General features: G+C 42.9%; 1 protein-coding gene across 1 annotated transcript in view; it reads left to right on the top strand.

Annotated features, from left to right (window-relative positions):
• Positions 1-752: 752 nt before the first annotated feature.
• The window catches only part of LOC112321189 (pre-mRNA-splicing factor 18-like), a 31,117-nt gene continuing 8,413 nt past the window's right edge, over positions 753-23,456 (top strand). The window contains exons 1-4 of the mRNA XM_053923471.1: positions 753-821; positions 16,039-16,152; positions 19,475-19,615; positions 21,187-21,258. Of these exons, the coding sequence (XP_053779446.1) occupies positions 753-821; positions 16,039-16,152; positions 19,475-19,615; positions 21,187-21,258 (396 nt within the window). The remainder of the gene's footprint in view (positions 822-16,038; positions 16,153-19,474; positions 19,616-21,186; positions 21,259-23,456) is intronic.

The raw sequence follows: 23,456 nt of genomic DNA, 5'->3' as shown, positions 1-23,456 counted from the left end.
GATTAGACGGAATTAAAAGGGAGGAAACAAGACAAGGAAAGAGGAAAACCGCCATAGTTTGCATCTTAAGCACCTCAAGCAGGGATAAGCAAGGACTAGGAGACTAGACTCAGAAGGCATCTGATCACGGTCTCGGCACCAAGGTCTAGTCCAAGACGGTGCGGCCAGTGCACCAGGCAGGCAACAGAACCCTCAAACAAGACGAGAAAATAGAAATAAGGGCGGGATCCCAGGTGGTCTGGGAGAGAGAGTCTGGGAGCCGATTTGTGCAGAAGACTAAGAAGTACGTCATACCAGAAAAAACTTGATTTACGAATGAAGAAACTGAAGCTGCTGAAATCAGTGCGGGTCAACGCTGCTCACTGGTTGAAAGTAAACGCAAGGTGGGGGCGTTTATTTTGGGGAGGTTGGAGTGGAGTCTAATACAGATGGGAAAAGGATGCTCCTTTTCCTGGCTCCCCAAGGGATTCAGCCTCGCTATCTAGGCTGCCTCCTCCAGGCTGGCTCCCCCTGCTTTGCCCTTCACACCTCCCTAAGATTAACCGCCTCAAAGCAGGGCAGGGGCAGCTAACAAGTCTTAAATACCCCCAGATCCAACTTCTGAGGATCCCTCCTGGGCCTGTTAGGGGTGTCTGGAGAGAGTCACATTCCACTAGGCTTTCTTCTATTTTAAACCATAATAAGTTGACTTAAAATGAGTATCAAAGAAGCTGGGGGTGGTGGTGAGGTGTGTATTGGGGTGAGGGAAGGTCATGTACAAAGCTGCCAATGCTGTGGAGTGGAAGGTTGGAGGGGAGCTTCTTGTGGAGAAAGTGGTCAAGGTAGTTTTCTCCTGACCCACTTGCTCCCAGCAGGGGCGGTCCAAATCATTGAGCATCCCCAGCACTTCTTAGCTGTGTGACCTTGAACAAATTACCCACTCTTGCTGTGCCTCATTCTCTGTCTGTTAAATGGAGGCTATAATACAGCTCCAAAATCCAAAAAGTATTGAGAACCGAAGCCTTTCTTAATTTATTTGGAGGCAAAACCTGACCTAAACTGATGCAAGCCTTTTTACAATCTTTATTTAGACCTCTTTTGATTATTTATTTGTTTTATTGAGGGCACAGTACTTAGTTTGTATGAGCTAATTCACATCCTCTTGGAAAATTATGTTATAAAAATTGCGTGCATGCATTGCTGTGCTCAAATCTAAACAATTCTGAATTTCAAATCAGAGCTTGCTCCAAAGGCTTTAAATAAGGGATTTGGATCTATAGCACTTATTATCCAAAGTCATTGTGAAGATTAAAGTAATAATATGTGTAAAACACTCAGAACAATGCGTGGCGCCTAGTGTTAGTTGCTAGCGTTAAAGCCAGCTCTGTTTCTAGCCTGAATATTGCAGGGTAGTACCGCCTTCCTCTCACACTTCTGTGCGTACATGTGTTCTAAGTGCAGCTAAGAAAACTGCAATTATAATATGCTTTTAGGTGTTTATCCCTGTGGTTTTGTGGTAGGTGAATGTAAAGCAGTATGGTAGGGTATTTTGTGAGATGTTTGTTTCAGATCTCTGTGCTCCTCCCCACCCCCCTAACTTCCTCTTGAGAAAGCAGCTAATCTCTTTGTGTTTTCTACCTCAAGGACATTTGCAGGATTCTTGGACGACCAACTTTTCTAGTCTTTAAAGAGAGCAAAATCTTACTGAATAAATTAACTACCCCAGGTGCCCTGGGGGGAGAAGGGAGAGAGGCAGGATGAGGGGTATGTGTGTGTGTGTGGGGGGGTTATACAGCAGTAGAAGGGAAGAGTGACTCCCCAGGGTAGAGAGGGTGGGGGTTGGTGGTCCCCTGAGCATCAAGGACTGCAGCCTCAACCCCTGTAGCACCAGGACAAATGGCAAGCTCTTGGCATCACACAGCTCTGTGATGCATCTATTGGACCTCGGGTACCTGGTCCCACAGCTTTGGCAGATTCAGGATTGTCATTTGAAATACTGGAGCAACCTGCCTTCTCCTTAGAAGAACCCTTATGCTGGATAATGAATGTATCACCATTAAAGTCAATGAGCTGAAGAATAAATAGCCCTAATTCCGATGGTACCAAAAGCCCTCCTGGATTTGTGCATGGCCCTAGAGAAGGAGAGCCTCTACCCCAGCCCCCAGTGATGCCCGACAGTGGATTTGCCTACACTCCTACATGGGCTAGGTGGAAAGAAAATAAAGATATGTAATATGTTTATGTACATCTGAACTAGTAAACTAATATTTATACTTGGGGCACCAGATCCAAAAGATCTACCTATACTATAGGTCTGCCTATACTATGATTCCATAGAGATGAAAAGGAAAACAGAAACCAAGAGGGGAGGAAATCAGACTTGTGGTTTCCTAGGGCTGGGAGTGACTTTGACTGCCAATGAACTCAAGGGAATTTTGGAGGCGATGAAAATATTCTAAAACTGGATTGTAATGATGATTGCACAACTCTATGGGCATAATTAAAATCACGGGATTGTTCACTTAAAATGGGTGAATTTTGTGGCATGTAAAGTATACTGCAGTACAGTTGCAAAAACACCAAAAAGAATACTAGGATGTAGCCCTGGCCAGTATGGCTCAGTTGGTAGGAGCATCATCCCATAATTGAAGGGTTGGGAGTCTGATTCCCAGTCAGGTCACATACCTAGGTTGTGGGTCTGAACACAGGTCTGGGTGTGTATGATCCTTGGTCTGAGTGTATATGTGGGGCATCCAATTGATGTTTCTCTTTCACATCAATGTTTTTTTCTCTCTCTCCCCCACTTTCTCTCTCTAAAAAAGCAAAGAAAAAATGTCCTTGGTTAAGGATTTAAAATATATATATTTTTAAAGATTTATTTATTCATTTATTTTTAGAGAGGGGAAGGGAGGGAGAAAAAGAGGGAAACATCACTGTGTGGTTGCCTTTCAAGTGCCCCCTACTGGGGGCCTGGCTTGCAACCCAGGCATGTGCCCTGCCTGGGAATCAAACTGGCGACACTTTGGTTCATAGGCTGATGCTTAATCCACTGAGCCACACCAGCCAGGGCCTAAGAAAAATTGTTTTTAAAAGAATACTAGATGCTCTGGCTCGTGTCTGATCGCTGCAGACTGAAAGGTTGCTGGTTTGATTCCTGGTCTGGGCACATGCCTGGGTTGCAGGCCAGGTCCCCAGTTAGGGGTATGCAAAAGGCAGCTGATGGATCTTTCTCTTGTACATCATTGTTTCTCTTCCTCTCTTTCTCCCGCCCTTCCCCACTCTCTAAAAAATAAATAAATAAAATCTCTGTGAAGTTTTTAAAAAGAATAAGAGATAACTAGAGCCACAGTAAATAATCGTATTGTCTAGTTAAGTGTATGCCCCTTCCTCTTTTGGGCCATCATCTACTCTTTAGCTGAGCTGGGCATGGGCTTCCTTTGAGCTTTTGTTAGATTCAGTTTACTGTTGACTCCAAACAGTCCGAGAATGGGTTCCTCAAAAAGTTCCACAAAATTACCACATGACCCAGCAATTCCACTCCTAGGTATACACCCTCCCCAAACTGGAAAGAGGGACTCAGACTCGTGCATGTATACGCTCTAACAGGTCACTTTCCTCTTACATGTATCTGGCGTGAACTTGTATGAGGAGTGAGGCGTGTAGTCAAGGCTACCATCAGAAAGAGGCTCTGGAGTAGGGTCTAACCTGCCACCAATTTGCAGCAGCCTCAGTCAAGTATCTTATGACCTGGGAACAATGGCTCTGCTTTATGAAAAGCCAGAGCACAAAGTGTGGGGGTGGGGGGACATGGGGGTTTTCCTTCTTTGACCCCCATCTCTAAATTGTGAAACAGTAAACTGATTGCGAAGGAGTGGGGTGTTTATCCTTCAGGTGATCATTGGTCCTCTGTGAATATTACATAAAAGTACTTACAAATTACTTCCTACTCCTTTCCCATTATGTACATGCAGAAGCTTAGTGCCTGCCACCTTTTCTACCAAGTATGGATTAAACATTAAATCCTTGTTTCCTTGTTTTGTGTAAAACTGTTAAAAGTTCCTGGAGCAAAATTTTCTGATAAAGTACTAATTAGCCAAAGCCAGTGATTTGGGAAAATAATTACTCTAAGACACTACATTTCTTTGTCACAGTCTGAAAAGCATTGTCAATGTGTGTGTGCTTGAGGAGTGAGAAATGGCCTGCTTCTGATTAAATAATTCATCTGTCATTGCTGACACATATGTGATTTGTCTTTTTTCCATCTGTTTTTTTTTAATGGGGTGTCTTACTTCTCAGAAGTGCATAGTGGAGTGTAGGACACAGGCCTGAGAACCCAGGAAGGGGCAGAGCACCCTGGGCTTGACTTCGTCATCAGTGAGGTGAAGAGGCTGGGGCAAGTGATCTCTTAGCTTCCCTCCAGCTTGGAAAAATAGGAATTCCTTTTGGTTGATTATATTTGATATCCTATTTTAGTAGATGCCAAATTAACTTAATTTCAGGCATCTTTGATTTGTATTCATCAGGATTCTTCAGAGAAACAAAACCAATAGGAGACTATGTATTAAGGAATTGACTCATGTGATCATGGAGGCTGACAGGTCCCAAGATCTGTAACTGAACTGATGGTGTAGGTCTAGTCCAGAGGCCACAAGGCAGGAAAAAACCAATGTCCCAGTTCAAGGTAGACAGGCAGAAGGAATTCCCTTTCATTTGACTCTCCTGGTCTACTAGGCCTTCAACTGATTAGATGAGGCCCACCCACAGGAGGGAGAGCCATCTGCTTTATTCATTCAGTCTTTTCAATTTAAATGTTAAACTCATCCAAAAACTCCCTCACAGAAACCCCCAGAATAATGTTTGACCAAATATCTGGGCACCCCATGGCCCAGTCAGGTTGACACATAAAGTCAACCATTGTACACATAGAGGCTAACTTCATGCCTGGCTAGTTGACATAAATGATTTTGCAATTTGAAAAGTATCCTGCTTTCATGAAAAATGTATCCAAATAGGCTTTCAAACAGACTACATATAATGCACCTGAATACAAAATCTTAGTTGGATTGCCTGTGGCCTTTGCACCCACAAAACCCCAGTGTTCCTCTCGCCGGACTACATTAACGCTTTTATGGTTTTGTGCACGGAGCGCCTGTTCCCTTTGTCATAGGCCAGTAGACAGCTATTAAATGTGCAGACACGATGCCCCGATGGGCAGGAATACAGCTTTCCCTGGGGTTGGTCTCCTCAGATCTCCTTCACAACTGGGTGCCAGGGGGACACTCCTTCTTTCCTAAGGGCCCTGGTTCAGTTCTCCAGCAGATATAGCTTTAAATCTTACCACTATTTCCCCATTGTTATTCTCAACCTCGTCCATTTCTCTTTCTGGTTCTGCTGGGAACTAAGGGTGAAAATGACTGAGAATACACCAGGAGTTATTCCAATGTGGAATTCACATAAAGCAAGTCTTACCAACTTAATTTGATATGATCCCAAGGAGGCAGAAATATGTCCCTGGCAAAATGCACTTCTTGCAGAGACAATTGGATATTCACGGAATGTTGTGGCAAGGACGGCCAAGTTTTGAAGAGGCAGCTGTGAAAACTCCCAGAGGAAGGTCTCTGTGTGGACTTGGAGGTGCTGAGGCAGTATTTCCCATCGCGGGAATTCCAGAGACCTCACATACATTCAGAACTTTGCCATTCTTTGGGTCTTATTGCACTTCTGGGAAATTGCTCCACTCTGTTAGTTATAGAAACAAGGGAAGAGTCTCTATGAACCTTTTTATAAAACAATTTCTGTCTACCTTGGCTGCCATCTTGTGGATATTTTTATTCATTTTTAATACAAAAGTATATTTTAGTTGATTCTGGCTTGGTTGGCTCACGCGAGCTTTCTTTGCCTGGGCGCTCATGAAGTGCCACTGACTGTTCTCTGCCCCAGCACCCTTTCTTCTCTGCTCTTATCCTCCCCCTTCCAATTGCTCACGCTTGCTCTCTATTTGTCCCAACAACATTTCCCACTGGGAGGCTACCTGATACAGCAGTGACACGTTGGTGGTGTTTTTTTTTAAAGATTTTATTTATTCATTTTTTCTTTTTTAGGGAAAGGGGGAGGGAGGGACAAAGCTAGGGAGAGAAACATCAATGTGTGGTTTCCTCTCACACACCTGTATCTGGGGACCCGGCCCACTACCCAGGCATGTGCCCTGACTGGGAATCAAAGCAGCATCCCTTTGGTTCACAGGCCAGCACTCAATCCACTGAGCCACACCAGCCAGGGCCTTTGGTGTGTTTTTAATGTGGTGTGTTGTTACCTTTCCAGAGCCTTTTCCATTTAAGAGTATTGATAATTTTGTAATAAAACCTTGTCTGTTAAGTGAATTTCAGGGGTCCACAGCAGGAGAAATTTTTTTTAAGGACTGGGTCCTTCCAAGAATGCTTGACATCAGACATAGAAGGGGCTGCCATCTCAGCGGCAAAAAATGTATATACAGGGGTGGCAAAAGTAGCTTTATAGTTGTTTGTATGGAAAAAGATATGCAGGTTATTATTATTACAATAGCTTTATTAACTCAAAACAATGTCACAATGGCACACTAAACCTACTTTTGCCCACCCCTGTGTTTGGCTACCATGAAAAGGGGGATACATTTGAAGGCTTTTATATAGGTGGGGTGGACGGAGTTGCAGGTGATTAGATATGACAGGTGAGAAGAAGGGACCTGTTGAATGTTACAGTGGTCACTGACACAGGCTGTGAAAGAATTCACAAAGAGAACAAAGTTTTATTCACTCTCCAAGAAAGGAGAGGGGCATGGTGTGGAGAGATACACCAGCCCTGGGGGTTGGGAGCTTTGAATTTTTATTAGATTATAATTGGATTTAAACACTGTGGGGGTTGCTGTTGTGTGGCCCCTGGGCTGTTGGGGCGTTGTAACAGGAGGCTGCAGTTTGTTCCGATGTTATCTTCTGCCTCCGGCTGTAGGGAGCAGTTAGTTCTGTTCTTGCTTTCCAGTAATTTCCCTTCGGAGGTGGTGGGGGGGGCGGGGGACAAGCTCAGAAGAGTAAAATGTCAGTCATGTTCAACCAGGCCATAGGCCTCCTAGGCTAATGGTGCCACAATAGCTAATGGGGCTGGCTTTGTCTTTTCATTGAAGACAAGATTTTCTGCCCTGTGTAACTAGATAGACATAGGGCCATTAGCTGAGATGGACTGGGCAGCAGTGTTAGCAGGAAGACGGTAAGTTCTGTCTGAGGAATTTGAAGTACCAGTGGGGTAGGTGTGTGAAGTGGCTGTAGGATAGCCGTGTGGTATCTACTGCCATTTGGGAAAATGGGTCTGAACCTCAGGAGAGACATTAGGCTTGGAAATATGACCTTAGGAGTCATCCTCATCCATGAGGGCTGAACGCTAGAGAGTTCCTCCAATCTGAGAAGAACTCCAAGGAATCAGAAAGTTGAAGAGGAAAGCAAAGGGAGCAGCCAGAGAGGAAGCAAGGACACTGTGCTGCGTCTCCGAGGCAAAGGAGAAAACCTGTAGAGAAGAAGAAGGCCAGTGAGAGTGTCAAAGGCCATGGAGCCATCAGAAGTAGGTTTGAAATTTGAGGACTAATCAATTCCCATTGACTTCAAAAGAATAAAACAGTAACACTGAGTTGTTTACGCGTGTTCTTTATGTGACTAAATATGTTCACAATGTTCAATAATAAGCTCATTATGTAAAAATGATTATCTAAAGAGTTGGCCATTATATGTAAGCTGCGAGACACAGTTTAGATGGTCAGCTACGTACGAGTATTGCTTGGGCCTGAATCAGACCCTGGAGAATTTGAGGAGAGAAAATTGGTTCTAAAACTAATTCTATAGATATCTCAATATTCAGTTAATAAAAAAATGCTCTCCTCCTTCCTATCTTGTCTCCTTGATGCTGCTTAAGGCCCATTGGCTTCTTTTGCCTAATTTTTTGGAGACAGGGGCAGGCACGTGGTGAGAGGCAACCTGTCTCTTGATATTCACTCTTGCGCCATTTCCGGGAGATCTTCAGCCTCGTTTTCATCCCTGGTTCTCATTTGACCTTTCAAGATCAAAAGCCTATTTCTCAGTACAATTCATCCTGCTTATATGCTTGTGCCAATTACAGTTGACATCGACTCTGCTGGATTTTAAGGGATGCCGTCTTATGATGCCCCTGCCTTGTGTGTATGAACACTGGTTTGCTCAGTTCATATTTCCCCTTTACTTATTCTAAGATTTATGTCTCTCCTATGGAACTGGATTCTTTCTGTCTTTGGAGCATCATATAAATACTTTCTATCCTTCTCAACACTATTTCTAAACAATGAAGTCATTTTATGGTAATGAGGAAGTGATGCTAACAAAAAGTGACTCAATGGTAAATAAGGCTGCCCAAACTTCCTTTACACAAATTTGCTACTATGAACTTGTTGTGGTTTAGTCTTTGGCCCAGGATTTGGCCGAGGCTGCTCTGCACAGTTGTGCGGGCTACTCACTGCTCGGTGGTGCTTTGCCTCGGGGAGGAACGCAGGCTGAAGTGCCGCTGACACTGTACTTGCTAAGCTATGCACTTGGGTGTGGGCTTGCATCTTCCCCGGGGAGCGCACCCCCTTAGTCATTCACACGAAGGCCCAGTATGGATTAGTGAGTCCTGGATTTGACCATTTCATGTAGCTCCTTAGCCTATGATGCTATCACAAAAGGGAAGGGGCGACCTTGTCCAAATGGTCTTAATGTGCAGACACCTAGAAGGTCCAGAAGAATGTATAACTCTTACCTTCAGGTTCCAGCGGTATGTTCCAGCCCATTACAGAGTCCCCAAGGGTACTGCAGCCATGATCCCCTGCAATATGTGAACAGCCACCTGCTCCAGTTTTTCCACTGGCTCTGCGCCAGGGAGGAAAGCCTCTTCCCCTTCACAACTATTTTCTCCTCCAATGCCCATGTTCTTCTGTGCTTTTCTCTCACTCACCCCACTTACAGGGCCCTGACTCCTCCTGTGCTGATTTGCAGGCTTTCCATCTGATCTTCTGTTACTGGGTACCCTGTTGCTGATTTTTTTAAAACTGATTTTAGCCCTGGCTGGCGTAGCTCAGTGGATTGAGTGCAGGCTGTGAACCAAAGGGTCACTGATTTGATTCCCAGGCAGGGCACATGCTTGGTTGCAGGACAGGTCCCCACTAAGGGGTGCATGAGAGGCAACCACACATTGATATCTCTCTCTTTCTCCTTCCTTTCCCCTCTCTCTATAAATAAATAAATAAGAATCTTTATAAAAAATAAAATAAAAATTGATTTTAGAGAGAGAGACAGAGGGGGGAGAGAGAGAGAAACATCAATTTGCTGCTCCACTTATTTATGCACTCATTGGTTGATCCTTGTATGTGCCCTGATGGGTGATCAAACCCACAACCACTTATGCCAGCTTTTCGCAGCAGCAAGAAATTCAACACCAGTTTGTGTATGGTATATGGGGATGATGTTCTAACCAACGGAGCTACCCAGCCAGGCCTGTCGCTAATTCTTCAAAAGGAGAGGAGCAGGAGTGGGCACGGAGAAAGGAGAGGTCCAAAGAGGCTGTGGCAGATATTGTCAGCATCCCTCTGGTCCCTACTCCCTTAGGTGTTCTCCCTGGATCATCATGGAGGCTCGAAGCGCAGGGACTGGATTTCTGGGGCTCCCTGCCAGCAGCCTCCAGCACAGGGCTTAGAAGGTGCACCTGTGCCAGATTGGGAGTGCTGTGGCCAGAGCCAATGCATGGGCTTTGACAGATGGATGAGCACCCCCTTTCACGTCCCTTTGACTATTCTCCGCCCAGGGCTGAGGGCGTCTGTGACCATCTGCAGTGATCTTCTACATTTTATTGACCTCTGGGTGGCAGCTACCACTTAGGACTTCCTGGACCACAGCTCTGGGGAGAAACCTGAAAACTGGTGTTGAATTTCTTGCTGCTGTGAAAAGCTGGCATAAGTGGAGCCATTTTCAAGTGGGGTCAGGGCCGTCTTTCCTGAGGAACTGCCTTGGATGTCTTACTCCTTGAAACTTTGAAATGTTTGAACCTTTGGATGGGGCCAAACAATGTTGTCTTAGAAACAATCATTTGTAAAGCTAATAGGAAAGCGGGTCTCCTGACCGCAAACAAAAACTAATGATTTTGGACATTCTTTGGAATCAGTAACCAGCCACGCATAGCTAAAGAGTAAGTTAGCTTGTTAACACCAATAGAAATTCTTTCTTGTATTCATGTAATTCTTACATTTTCCTTCCCCGTGAAACCCCCTTGTCTTCACCCCCCTCATCAGGACATAATTTGCATTTCCACCTGAATCTATGCCCCAGATTACAATTCTCTTGTGATCTCAAATAAACGCTTGATGCCCCTCATTTTGCCTTTTTAGTTTTAGGTTAACAATGCTCATTATAGTGACCTTTTTTTTTTTTAGGGAATGAGTTTTATCTACAACTCCCCAAATATTAAAAGTTGCTTTAAATTTTAAGCACCAATCATAAGGGTGACTGGGACTTGTTATGCCAGTTTCTTTGGGGATGTGTTAAAAGAATGACTACCCACATATATTGCATTTAGAATGTACAGGTTTGCAGTTTTCCTTCCTTTTATTTGCCAGATATAGGACATATTTACCAAGGACTGTAAAAGCCACACAGTTTCCTTGAGAGATTTGCTCCAAAAAATTATTCTTGTTTCTTCTATTGCCCACCTTTCCCTTTCTTGGGCCTTCTTCCCTGGTCTAGAAACATGTGGAAGTTCCTACCATTCTAAAAATAACTCTATCACTAAATTAGTAAGGCCTCTCGGTTCCATTTTTCTTATTACGACCACCTTTGCTAACTCATTTTATTTGAGCCCAAGTATCTTTAAGTAATATTTGACCCCCTGACTTTCCAATATTTTATGTTGTGGACAAAAAAGAAGCCACCTACTAAACCTGACAAACTCAGGGGAAGCTGGTATGGTGGGTTTTCCGAACTCAGAGACCTAAAGTAACCAGCCACATAGTGTTACCAGACAGGAGCCTGGCCCTGAGCGGGTCTGCCTAGGGCCAGCTGTAGTGCGTGGGTTCTTGACTTCGTGTAGCAAAGATTTCACAACACAAGTCCAGGTGACTGTGTGAGTACATTTATTAAGCTGGGACAGTGAAACAAGGAAGGGCTCAGCATAGAAGAAGCAACAGGAGAGCTGTAGCTGGGCTGCCTTAGCTCACTGGGAAGTCAGAGAAAAGGGGGCCACGGGGACAGGTTCAGGGGATCAGCCTGGGACAAGCTGCCACTGCTCATTGCCTTGACCCAGATCTAATGGTTGCCAGGGTGGTCCTGGTGCTTTGCCTGGAAGCCAAAGAGCTTTGGGGTGGTGTGGGGATATTGACATTTGAGTCCTTTCCATTTGTATTGAAGGGGCTCAGAAAATAGCTCTCTTCCTCCCTGCCTGACTTCTGGACAAATTGAGAAACAAAACAAAAGAGAAAGGCTAATGGAAGATTAACATTCTCCTCTATGACTGACAAGGGCTTGGTTGGAAGGTATGGCTTACCCACTGCGGAACTCGGCCTGCTAATACTGAACTCCAACAGTTCACAGATCTACCCACCCAGGCAGGGCCTTGCTCCCAGCTCCCACATCCCTGGGCCCTGGAGGAGCAAAGCAGAGCTTCTGCTGCTTCGGGCAGCTCACTCCCAAAAGCCAAGACACAAGGGGTGGGGGTAAGGATGGAGATAATGAACCCAATTATTTTCCCCAAGTTTACTAATCAGATAAGTCACATGGTGAGTGACTCCAAGGTTGAAGTAAGTAAATGGGCAGAGACAGTAAATATTCCCATCATGGCTGATTTCAAACTATCAAAGACTGCATAATGTCTCTCTCAAATTCCTAAAAACTTCATTGACTTTTGTGAGATGGTAAAAGCCAGCTCCCGCCCACACTGGCCCAGCCCTCACTGATGCTTGCTCCAGCCTTGTCTCCCTTCAGCCATTCTGTAGCCAGCTGCCAAAGAGGTCTCAGATGGGGCCGTGCCACGCCCCTGCTGGCAAGGTTCAGTCCACACCTACCAGCTTACTGCGCTCTCGGTGGCACATCCCTGTCTGTCTCTCCAGCATCATTTCCAGCTGCCCTGCAGGGCTGTCCCTGTTCACACTGCACGTGTGTCTCCTCTCCTTGCCCTTCCTATGCTGCCTGCCCATTTCCATTCCCTTCCTCTTCTCCTGGCTCCTGTCTTTTTCTTCCTTGAGACTCAGCTCTGCTGAAACCTCCTCCAGCCGTTGTTGAAGCTGCGTTGTGTGCCCATCACTGTGCTTCCGTAATAACTTAGCAGGCTTTGATCACTGCACTTACAGCCTTGTACTTACGGGGTTTTGTTTTGTTCTTTTTTTCTTACTGGTCTGTATGCTTCTTGAGAGAGACATCATGTTTGGGGGTGCCCCCCCAAGCTTTATAGCTACAGAGCCTAGGACAGTGGCTTTCTCATGGAAATCAATCCATAAATGCTTCTTGATTATTAAAGGGGTGTATTAAGGATGTGGCGGGGTTAACAGTTTTCCATTTACCTCTTGCTGTGTAACCCCTCCAACACACACAATTTTTTCCTTAAAACAGTTCAAATAAAAAACAACCTAGAAAATTCCCTGGGCAGACAAAGCTAATTTAGTCATACAAGCAAAGCTTAATTTAGCTGATTTTGCAAGTCTAGCATGACTAGGGTCTTTTCTTATTATGCCTCTGGAAATCAGAAGCAAAACTTGAACTGTTTCTGAAGGTTGATGTAAGGTAACTACTCACCAATTCCCTATCATTTAAGAAAATTCTAATATTACAACCAATCCCCATGAGGAAGAAACAGTCTCTGCTGTCTCACTATATAGGCTGCTTTATAACGATGTAGCCCAGAGCCACACTCCGTGTTGGAATTGGTTTGGAGTGCTCCTGGTTTTGAGTTCAATAACTGTTACTAATTGCTACTTTAGTGATTTGTTGCATTTACTTCGGTTATTTCTGAGCTTTTGATGAAACAGTAACAATTATTTTGCTCATGAATGTGGGGTGTAATGGGATTCTGCTAGGCAGTTCCCCCCGAGTTTCTTCCACCGGTGCAGCGGGAGGTCAGAAGGTAGCTGAAGCTCAGGACATCTCAAACCTGGGAAGACTTGAAGGGCTCCCTTCCTGCACCCCTCCCCACAACGTGGCTGCCTCAGGGCAGATGGACTTCCTCCTACACGTCCATAGTGCACTTCCTCTGCCCTGCCCACCCAACCCCCGCTGTCATCTATTCCCACATTGGGAGGGTACGCCCGCAGACTGCAAGGTGGTTTTGAGATGAGGTTTTTCTGCTTAGTGTCCCTGTCACTAAGTTTCAGGTCAGTCGCTCCCTTGTGTTTCCCTCAGTTCCTGAGGCTAAAAACTTTTCCCAGGTTTTTTGGCAGCTGACCATTTGTCTTCTTAACATCACAAAAATGGTTCTTTGGAAACCAGAGTTGAGAGAAAGCTTTGGGAGCTCTGACTAGCAGATTTTAGATCAAGACAAATAAAATGCATGAGTTTTTCTTTGTGGGGAGGAGCTGTTTTCTTTCCCAGTTCCTGTAGGTCCAGATCTCTGACACCTGAATGGGTTCCTCTCTTACTCTCCTTACATTTGTCACAGATAGCATCTTCATCAGTAATTTGCAACAACTGAGTATTTTTTTTGCACCCTATATTCATGCAATAGATGCTTTTTTAACTTTCAAAATAGTTTGTTTTATTATAATCACTTTTTTATCTTTTAATTAAATTTATTGGGGTGAAATTGGTTAATGAAACCACACAGGTTTCAAGTGTACAGCTCAATAACACCTTTTTGCACACTGCATTGTGTGTTCACCACCTGAAGTCAAATCTCTTTCCGTCCCCTTTTATCCCCCTTTGCTCTCTTCCACCTGCCGTCTGGCAAACATCACACTGTTGTCTGTGTCTGTTTTGTTTTTGTTTTTTGCTTAATTCCTCATCTTTTTTTTTCACCCAGCCCCCTAACCCTTCTCCCCTTTGACAGCTGTCAGTCTGTTCTACGTGAGATCATATGGTATTTGTCTTTCTCTGACTGCCTGATTTTGTAACAGGGTGCAGAGGCTCGGTCCCTTGAAAATAGGGGAACAACTCTCACAATCCTGTCTTCATGAAGGATTGCGGGAAGGGGAGAGCAGATGGTACAACATTTAAGGTACATTGCAGAGCATAAGACAAGTTAATAGACATGCCTTCCTGAAGGGAAGAGGGCTGCTGCCCAGGGCACATTCAGGGCGAATTGTATTCCTAACTGTGAGAACTTGTAGGGACTTGAGACATAGCCAGGAGGGGGCGGATGCCCACCCCGTAGCCCTGTGTCACTGGGAACTGCTGCCCTGGCTAAAGATGGCAGCCGAAAGTGGGTAAACGACACTTGGGGAACTGACAAAAATGGGGGCACTAGTGTACCATAGGAAGGGCTGGATGTGAGATCACATAGGAAGTTCCAGGCCAGGAATTTAGGGCTGGCTGAGGTCGGCAGTGAGAGGGGAGGTCTGCCTGGAGGAGACGGCTGTAGAGCTGACGGAGCTGTGCAGGGACCTGCTTAGCCTGTTAAATCAGTTACACTGGTTTATATCCTCATCTGTAGTGTTTGCCCATGCCCTGGTCAATACCAACTATTATTTTCTTTAAAAAATATTTTGTAAGATATTTATGTGAGCCCCGGCTGGAGACTCAGTGTGTTGGAGCATCATCCTGTACACCAGAAAGGTTTTCAGGTTCAATTCCCAGTCAGGGTTAGATCCCTTGGTCAGGGTGTGTGTGGGAGGCAACTGATTGATGTCTGCCTGTCTGTCTGTCTCTCTGTCTCTGTCTCGCTACCAAACCAATAAAAGCCAATCAATAAATAAAATATAAAATCAGTAAACATATCCTTGGATAAGGATACTTATGTTATACAAAGAATTCAAACTGTTCAGATGGTACAAGACCAAACTGAGCTTTGGACAAAAGGGAACTCTCACAGGAAAGGATGGCTGACTCTGGAAGCTGTCATGTGGAATTAGAGGAAGGTATTTTGAATACTTAGCCTGAAGAGAGGAATTTTAGAGACTTTTGAAAGCATCCACTGACAGCAGCTCTAGTTTTGAAAAGGAATTGAGTATTCTCTGTGCTTTCATAAAGTAGAGCTAAGATCATGGGGTAGAAATTTAAGAGAGGTAGATTTTAGTTTACTTTGAGAAGCAAAACATATCCAAAAATGGCGTGCCGGCTGTTTCATGAGGAAATGTAATTCCTGTCACTTGTCAGATGGGGACCTGACAAAGGTGTTTTTGAGGTCACTTCTGCATTGATTAGAGAAGGCAATAGACCCCTTAAGTTTCTTTCTAATACAAGCTTCAGTTAATCCATTGGGAGCCCTGCTAACAGTTTCTTAATGTGTTCCCAGCTAAAGCTCTTGGTACCTAGAAAAAAAAATTTGGACCAACTTTTAATTATAATTTTTGTATCTCCTCTTCATGAAATACAGTATGTACATGGTGTATAAAACACGTATGTCCAATGTAATGGATAATTTTAAAACCAACACTCGAATAACCATCACCCAAGTCAAGAAGCAGAGTATTGTCCGCTCCTCAGAAGCCCTGCACGTGCCGCATCTCGATCGTGCTCACTTTCCCTTCTGGGGGACAAGTGTTTGGTTTAAGTGTAGTGTTGCACCTGACCTTGGCTCTGGCCATTGAGTCATCAGCTGGCTCCAAACCGTATTTTCCTTCTCTATATAAGTATCATCACTCGCTCCCATCTTGTATTTTTCTTATGTATTCTACTATATAGATTGGTACCTTCCTGAAACATCCAAAGGACCTGAAACCATTAGGACCATTGAAGGTGTGACAGTGAGTTAGTATGTTTGTTGATGGAAAATTGAAGGAAAGACAAACACAACTTTTGCATTGACATTTCAAAATAAGTGTTTGGTCACCTAAAATAGGAATTACTATTACTGATAATGTAAGGAATTACTACTGTGTTTGTTTTTTTTAAGTAGGTTATCAGAAGACTGAGAGAAAGAGGAGAACCAATCAGACTATTTGGAGAAACTGATTATGACGCTTTTCAACGTTTAAGAAAAATAGAGATCCTCACACCAGAAGTTAACAAGGTAAGCAGACAGAACAAAGCCAGAAGAATATCATTATGGCACATAAACTAGAATAGTACGAAGTCCGATGGAGTTTGACCAATTGCATCATTGCAAGGAAAAATGGAAAAAGTTCCCAGATTACTTACTGCTGGTGATGTAACTTAAAAAATTTTTTTAAAGCCCATATCTTAAGCATACGGTTCTGTGCATTTTGACAACTATGTGTGAGCTTGTAACCACTACCCTTGTGAAGATACAGAGCATTTTCATCATCTAAGAAAGTTCCCTGGCGCCCCTTCTTGTCCCATCCCACATTCCTCCTTTTCCTCCCCTGGGCAACCACCTTTTCAAATTCTGTCGCCATAGATTAATTTTACTTGTTCTACTTTTTCTTATAGATGAAGTCGTAGTGTTTGGCTTGTTTTGATCGGCATAATGATTTTTAGATTCACCCATGTTATTGCGGATATCAGTAGCCGATGGTATTCAGTCATATGAATATACCACCATATGTCTTCAAATTTTGGCCGTTATGAATAAAACTGCCGTGAACATTCTTATACAAAATTTTGTTTGAACTTAAGTTATTTCTCTTGGGTAAACACCTGGAAGTGGACTTGCTGAATAGGAAGAGTGAATGTGTGCTTAACTTTTAAGAAATGCCAAATATTTCCAGATGGCATCAGCATTTGTTATTGTTAGTCATTTAATTTTAACCATTTTCTCGTATGTGTAATAGTATGTCATTGTGCTTCTATTCTCATTTCCCAGATAACGAAAGATCGTGAGCATTTTTATTGTGGACTTATTGTCTATATTTTCTCTGTGTAGCACATGTTTAAGTCTTCACGTTTTAATTGGATTCTTTTTATTTTTGAGTTGTAGGGGTTCTTCATATATTCTGAATATAAATCCTTTGTGAGATACACACAAATATATTTTGTGACTATTTTCTCCTGGTCTGTGCCTTAATGATTATCTCATTGGTATCTTTTGTCTGTGTGTGTGGTGGGGGGGGTGAATATTAAATTTTGATGAAGTCTACTTTATCAGGATTTGGTTTTATCATTCTTGCTTTCAGTGTTTTGCCCAAGAAATCTTTTCATATCCTAAGATCTTGAAGACTCTTGTGAATTTTCTTCTAAAAGCTAGTAAGGTTTAGCTTTTACATTTAGGGCTCTGGTACTGTTCTATGGCTCAGCTCATGGTTTGTTTTGGTGACTATTCTTCAGGCTCTTGAAAAGAGTATGTTTTATGCTTTGGGCAAATGTCATGTACAATAGTGTTGTTCAGATGCCCTGTGGCCTTATTCACTTACCCACTTCTTCTATCATTTACTTGGCCACAGGCGTGGGTATCTATGGCTATGGAACAAACCACCCGAAGCTTGGTAGCCTAAAACAATTCATTGTTATAAAATCTTTGCAGTCATCTGTGACTGGGACAGACCATTCTGAAACCTGTAAGATAATTTATTATTATCTCTCACAGTTCCATGGTTTGATTGAGCTAAGCGGGGCAGTGTTTGGCTTGGGATCTTGCAGGTGATTGCAGTCAGGTGAATGGCTGAGGTCATCTGAAGGCTCCACTGGACCAGTCTCCAAACTTAGTGTAACACCTTGGAGGTTCATCCGTGTTGTAGCATGTGTCAGAATTTCCCTTTATTTTAAGGCTGAAATATATTCCATTGTCTGTATGAACCCCATTTTGTTTATCCCTTCATCCTAGATGGACGTTTGAGTGGTTTCTAACCTTTGTCTGTTGTGAATAAAGCTGATGAACTTGGGTGTACAAATACCTGTTCTAGTCCCTCCTTTCTGCATGTATACCCAGAAGTGGAATTGTTGAATCAGGAAGTTATGGGGGACATATATTCTGAATCTGGAACCCTGAGCTGGGTGGTCTGGTGTTGAGCTGGGACCCTCCTGAGGTACCCCTCTTGATTTTTATCCACCACATGTGGGCATGGGACCACCCATTCCACGTCTGTGCTCCTCTCCACGCCTCTGTGCATCTCCGCCCCTCCTGCCTTTCTGGATGAATGGGCTTCTTGGTTGTCTGACTTCCATACAGATTGATTTTCTGATGATTTTGGGTGATACTTGTTTGTAATCTAGTTGTAATTATTGCTGTGGTTGTGAGAGGAGGTGAGCCATGTATACCTACACCTCCATCTTGACCAGAAGTCGTATGTTTTTGATGTCACATTTTACATCTTTTTCTCTTCTGTATCCCTTAATTAATTATTGTAGTTGCAATTGTTTTTACTACTTTTGTCTGAACCTCCATAGGCATGAATAATTCACTGCCTTTACTCTATATGTACCTTTAACAGTGAGATTTCTACTTTTCATATTGTTTTCTTGTTACTCACTTGAGCCCTTTCTTTGAAGTTGAGAAAAAAAATTCCTTTAACATTTCTTGTAAGGCCTGTTTAGTGGTGACCCGACATGTGCCGGGTCCCTGGTTTGGGCGTGTCTTACAGGCAAGCGATTGATGTTTCTCTTTCACATCAATGTTTCTCTCCTCCTCTTTCTCCCTTCCTTCCCTCTCTCTAAAAATAAATAAATAAATAAGGTCTTTTAAAAAAGACTCTGAATCTATTGAGGAAATGATACGGGACTGGGTAGGGCACGAAACTATACATCATGAACTGGAATTTTAGAATGACAGCGCCTCCTTATACAGGATCGCACGGAGGCCAGGAGTCGGGTATGTTCTCCTCAGCCCTTGCTGTCACCTGCCTCCAGGAGGGTGCTCGTCGTACAGGTCACCCCAGCGGGCACTGTGGTCGTTTTCCGGGGTTGGTTAGGGGGAAAGTATGGGTCATAGGTTCTTTTTTTTCTGTTCTGTTCTTCTCTTTTATTTAGGCACTTTGGTGGGAATTTTTAACTAAATTATTGTCTCTGCTGCAAAAGTAGAAAGTCCACATAGTACGACATCGTACTTGGGGGATTTATTAACTATCAAAGCCTATATGGTGCTATGGCTGATAATCTAGGTGCGGCAAATTTTATGTGATAGAAATATAAGTGAAAGTTTATTTCTACCAAATACTTATTCATGTAATTGGGTGATTCTTTTGGCGGGAAATGGATTATCTTTGAACTAGGAACATATATAGAACAGGGGGGTTTGTGAATCGTCAAAGGTGCTACTTTAAAACATTTGTGACAGAATGAGCAGATATAGTTCATTAATTAAGTATTAGTGGATAATAATGTAATCAGTCAAGAAATTTAAGGATGGTACTACACTGCGTACTTTGTGTTAGCAAACTTTTAAACCTGTTCAACCACTGGGTGGCACTGTCGTCTAAATTCACCCATTCTCTCCACAGTTCCTTCTCGGTGTTTGGGCTAAAGAACTGAATGCCAGGGAAGACTATGTGAAGCGCAGTGTGCAGGGTAAACTGAACAGTGCTACGCAGAAACAGACTGAGTCCTATCTCAGACCCCTGTTCAGAAAGCTACGGAAAAGGGTAAGGAATCTCAAAAAATGCTTTTCTTAACTGAGTTTTAAAGAACAGCATATAGCCCTGACCGGTGTGGCTCAGTTGTTTGGGCATCATCCTGCAAAATGAAAGTTCAGTTCAATTCCAGATCAGGGCATGTGCCTGCCTCACAGGTTCGGTCCCTGGTCAGAGTGCATTTGAGAAGCAACCAAGCAATATTCTTATCCCTCCCTTTCTCCTTCCCTTCCCCTTCTCTAAAAAGAAATGAAATCTATTTTTTAAAAATCTTTATTGTATTTTTCTTTTACATTACCTTTTAGTCCCCTTATATCCCCCCTTCCCCAGCAATCAGCACACTGTTGTTGTCCATGCCCATGAGTCCTTTTTCTTTTTTTGCTCAATCCCTCCACCTCCTAACCTCCCCCCACCTCAACTAGCTGTCCTCCTGCTCTCTATGAGTCTGTCCACATTTTCCTTGTTAGTTCAGTTTGTTGATTAGATTCCTCATATGAGTGAAATCATACAGCATTTATCTTTCTCTGACTGGTTTATTTCACTTAACATAATGTTCTCCAGGTCCATCCATACTATCGCAAAGGATAACGTTTTCTTTTTTTATGGCCGAATAGTATTCCATTGTGTAAATATCCCATAGTTGTTTTATCATCTATTGATGGACACTTGGGCTGCTTCCATATCTTGGCGATTGTAAATAATGCTGCATTGAACATGGGGGTGATTATGTTCTTTTGAATTATTGTTTGGGGTTCCTTTAAATATATTCCCAGAAATGGGATCACTGGGTCAAAGGCAGATCCATTTTTAATTTTTTGAGGTATCTCCATACTGTTTTCCACTGCGGCTGAACCAGTCTGCATTTCTAGCAACAATGCAAAAGGATTCCTCTTTCTCCACATCCTCGCCAGCACTTGTTGTTTGTTGATTTATTGATAATAGCCATTCTGACAGGTGTGAAGTGCTATCTCGCTGTGGTTTTAATTTGCATTTCTCTGATGAGTGACATTGAGCATCTTTTCATAAGTCTATTGGCCATCTGCATGTCTCTTTGGAGAAGTGTCTATTCAGGTCCTTTGCCTGTTTTTTTATTGGGTTGTTTAATTGGACAGACATATAGAGAAAAATGAAACTACACTAACTTCTTACACCACACACAAGAATAAATTCAAAGTGAATCAGAGACTTAAATGTTAGACCTGAAACCATAAAAATCCTAGAAGAAAACGGAGGCAGCCAAATCTCAGACATGGCTCGTAGCAATTTTTTATCGGATATATCTTCCCAGGTAAGGGAAACAGAAGAAAAAATAAACAAATGGGACTACATCAAATTAAAAAGTTTTTGCACAGCAACAGAATAAAAAGATAACCCACAGAATGGGAGAACACATTTGCTGAGACATCTGATAAGGAGTTAATATCCAGAATTTACAAAGTACTTAAAAAACTAAACACCAAAAAACCAAACAACCCAATTAAGAAATAAATTAAAAAAATAGAATATATGAAATTAGAATAAATTCAGTCTGTAAGTACACACAAAAGCTTCCAAAATTAATTTTGCTCCCTTTTCTTTTCCAGAATCTTCCTGCTGATATAAAAGAATCCATAACAGACATTATTAAATTCATGTTGCAGAGAGAGTATGTGAAGGTACGTTGCCATGTGGGCGTTGGAATTGTGGGTGTGAGCATATCCAGGTTGTGCGCATAGTGTGTTCATTTAGTGAGGGAATGTGTATCACATAGGGGATTTAAGTATAAATGTAAAATGAATTATTTTTTAAAAAAACACCTTTTATTTTCTTAATGTATTGCCACCTTAATTTTAGGCATTTTATATTAAACTTTCAGGCCACACTGTATTTTTTAGTCATTTTTAAGGCAGATATAAAGATTCTTCAGATCAGGCGGCGCGCCAGCCTCCCTAGCCTGGGCGGCTCGATCGGTCGGCCGGCTGCGCGCTCAGAGCCCAAATAACGTCACAAACCCGAAGCGGCTGGATTCCCCTGCTGCGCGCGCACGCGTCCGGAGCCAAAGCGGCTGGAGCGGCCACTCGAGAGTCCCAAGAACAAAGCTGCTGGATTGGCTGATCAACGGCCTGATTGCCTGCCAGGGACCACACCTACAAAACAGTGAAGAGTGTGACCCAGGAAGGAAGAAAAGTGAAACCAATCCTTCCAACCACCGCCTCCCGTTGCACAGACAGGACAACAGCAGAAATAACCTGAACGGTTTAAAGCCAACAGAAGATTTTTTTTTTTTTCCCCCTTTTTTTTTTTTTTTTTTTTTTTTTTTCCCTTTTCCTTTCCCCCTGAACTCCTTCTTCCTCTCTCTCTCTTTTTTTTCTTTCATTCCTTCTTCCTCCCATCCTTTACCATTTTTATGTCTTCTTCCTCCCTTCTTTTATCTATTTCTATGTTTTAATTTTTGTTAAAATTCCTTCTTATCTTGCCTCCGATCTTTCTTTAATCCTTCTTCCCTCCTTCCTCCCTTTCCTCCTTTCCTATTTCCTTTTTCCCTCCTTCCCATCTTTGGTTTTTTTTGTTTGTTTGTTTGTTTGTTTGTTTTTTCCTTTTCTTTCTCCCCCCCTTTCTATTTTTCCCACAGGTGCGACAACAAAACCTGGAGTGCTGAAAAGACTAGAGTTAGACCGTGTTAAACACATAAACGTCAGCTCAAGACCAGTGAGCACAGGAGAGTAAGGAGACAGCACCACCGAATCCCATTGGCATTCTACCATAGAAGTTCATATCATAAACCCAGGGATTCAGAACAAAGCAATTTAAGAAGCAGAGGCCAACAAGAAGAGCCTCACAAACAATGGGAAGACAAAGAAACAATTCCCAAATGAAAGGAAAGGAGGAAGTCTCAGAAAGAATACTAACCGAAAAAGAGGCAAGTCAACTATCAGATACTGAGTTCAAAGCAATGGTCATCAGGAAGCTCACTGAGCTCTCTGAGCTCAAAGAGAACTACCAGAAACTACAAGGAAACTACAATGAACTCACTGCAAACTATATCAACATGAAAAAGGAAATAGAAAATATCAACAAGAGCCAAGAGGAAATGAAGAATACAATTTCTGAATTGAAGAACACAGTAGAAGGAATTAAAAGCAGACTTGATGAAGCAGAGGATCGGATCAGCGAGCTGGAGGATAAAGTAGAAAAAAACACCCAGAAGGAACAAGAAAAGGAAAAGAGGCTCAGAAAGAATGAAGAGGCAATAAGGGAAATGCAGGACAACATGAAACGTAACAACATCCGTATAATAGGAATACCAGAAGGAGAAGAAGAAGAGCAAGGGATAGAAAACCTGTTTGAAAAAGTAATGATGGAAAATTTCCCCAATCTGAGGAGAGAAAAAGTCACCCAAATCCAGGAATCACAGAGAGTCCCAAACAAGAGGAACCCAAAGAGACCCACTGCAAGACACATCATAATTAAAATGGCAAATTTCCAAGACAAAGAGAGGATCTTAAAGGCAGCAAGGGAGAAAAAGGAAGTAACATACAAGGGAGCCCCAATAAGGATAGCAACTGACTTCTCAATGGAAACGCTCCAAGCCAGAAGAGAATGGCAAAAAATATTCCAAGTAATGAGAACCAGAGGCCTCCAACCAAGACTACTTTACCCAGCAAGGCTCTCAATCAAGATAGAAGACCAAATAAAGAGCTTCCCAGACAAAAGAAGTCTAAAAGAATACAGCTCCACCAAACCAGCTCTGCAAGAGATGCTAAAGGGACTGCTTTAAGGAAAGGAAGGAAAAGAGAAAGACAGAGGAACACAGGTAGGAAATAATGGCAATGAATAACTACCTATCGATAATAACCTTAAATGTAAATGGATT

Source organism: Desmodus rotundus, chromosome 4 (genome assembly GCF_022682495.2).
Source record: "Desmodus rotundus isolate HL8 chromosome 4, HLdesRot8A.1, whole genome shotgun sequence".
Classification (NCBI taxonomy): Eukaryota; Metazoa; Chordata; class Mammalia; order Chiroptera; family Phyllostomidae; genus Desmodus; species Desmodus rotundus.
This window is presented reverse-complemented; position numbering and strand designations above follow the sequence as displayed.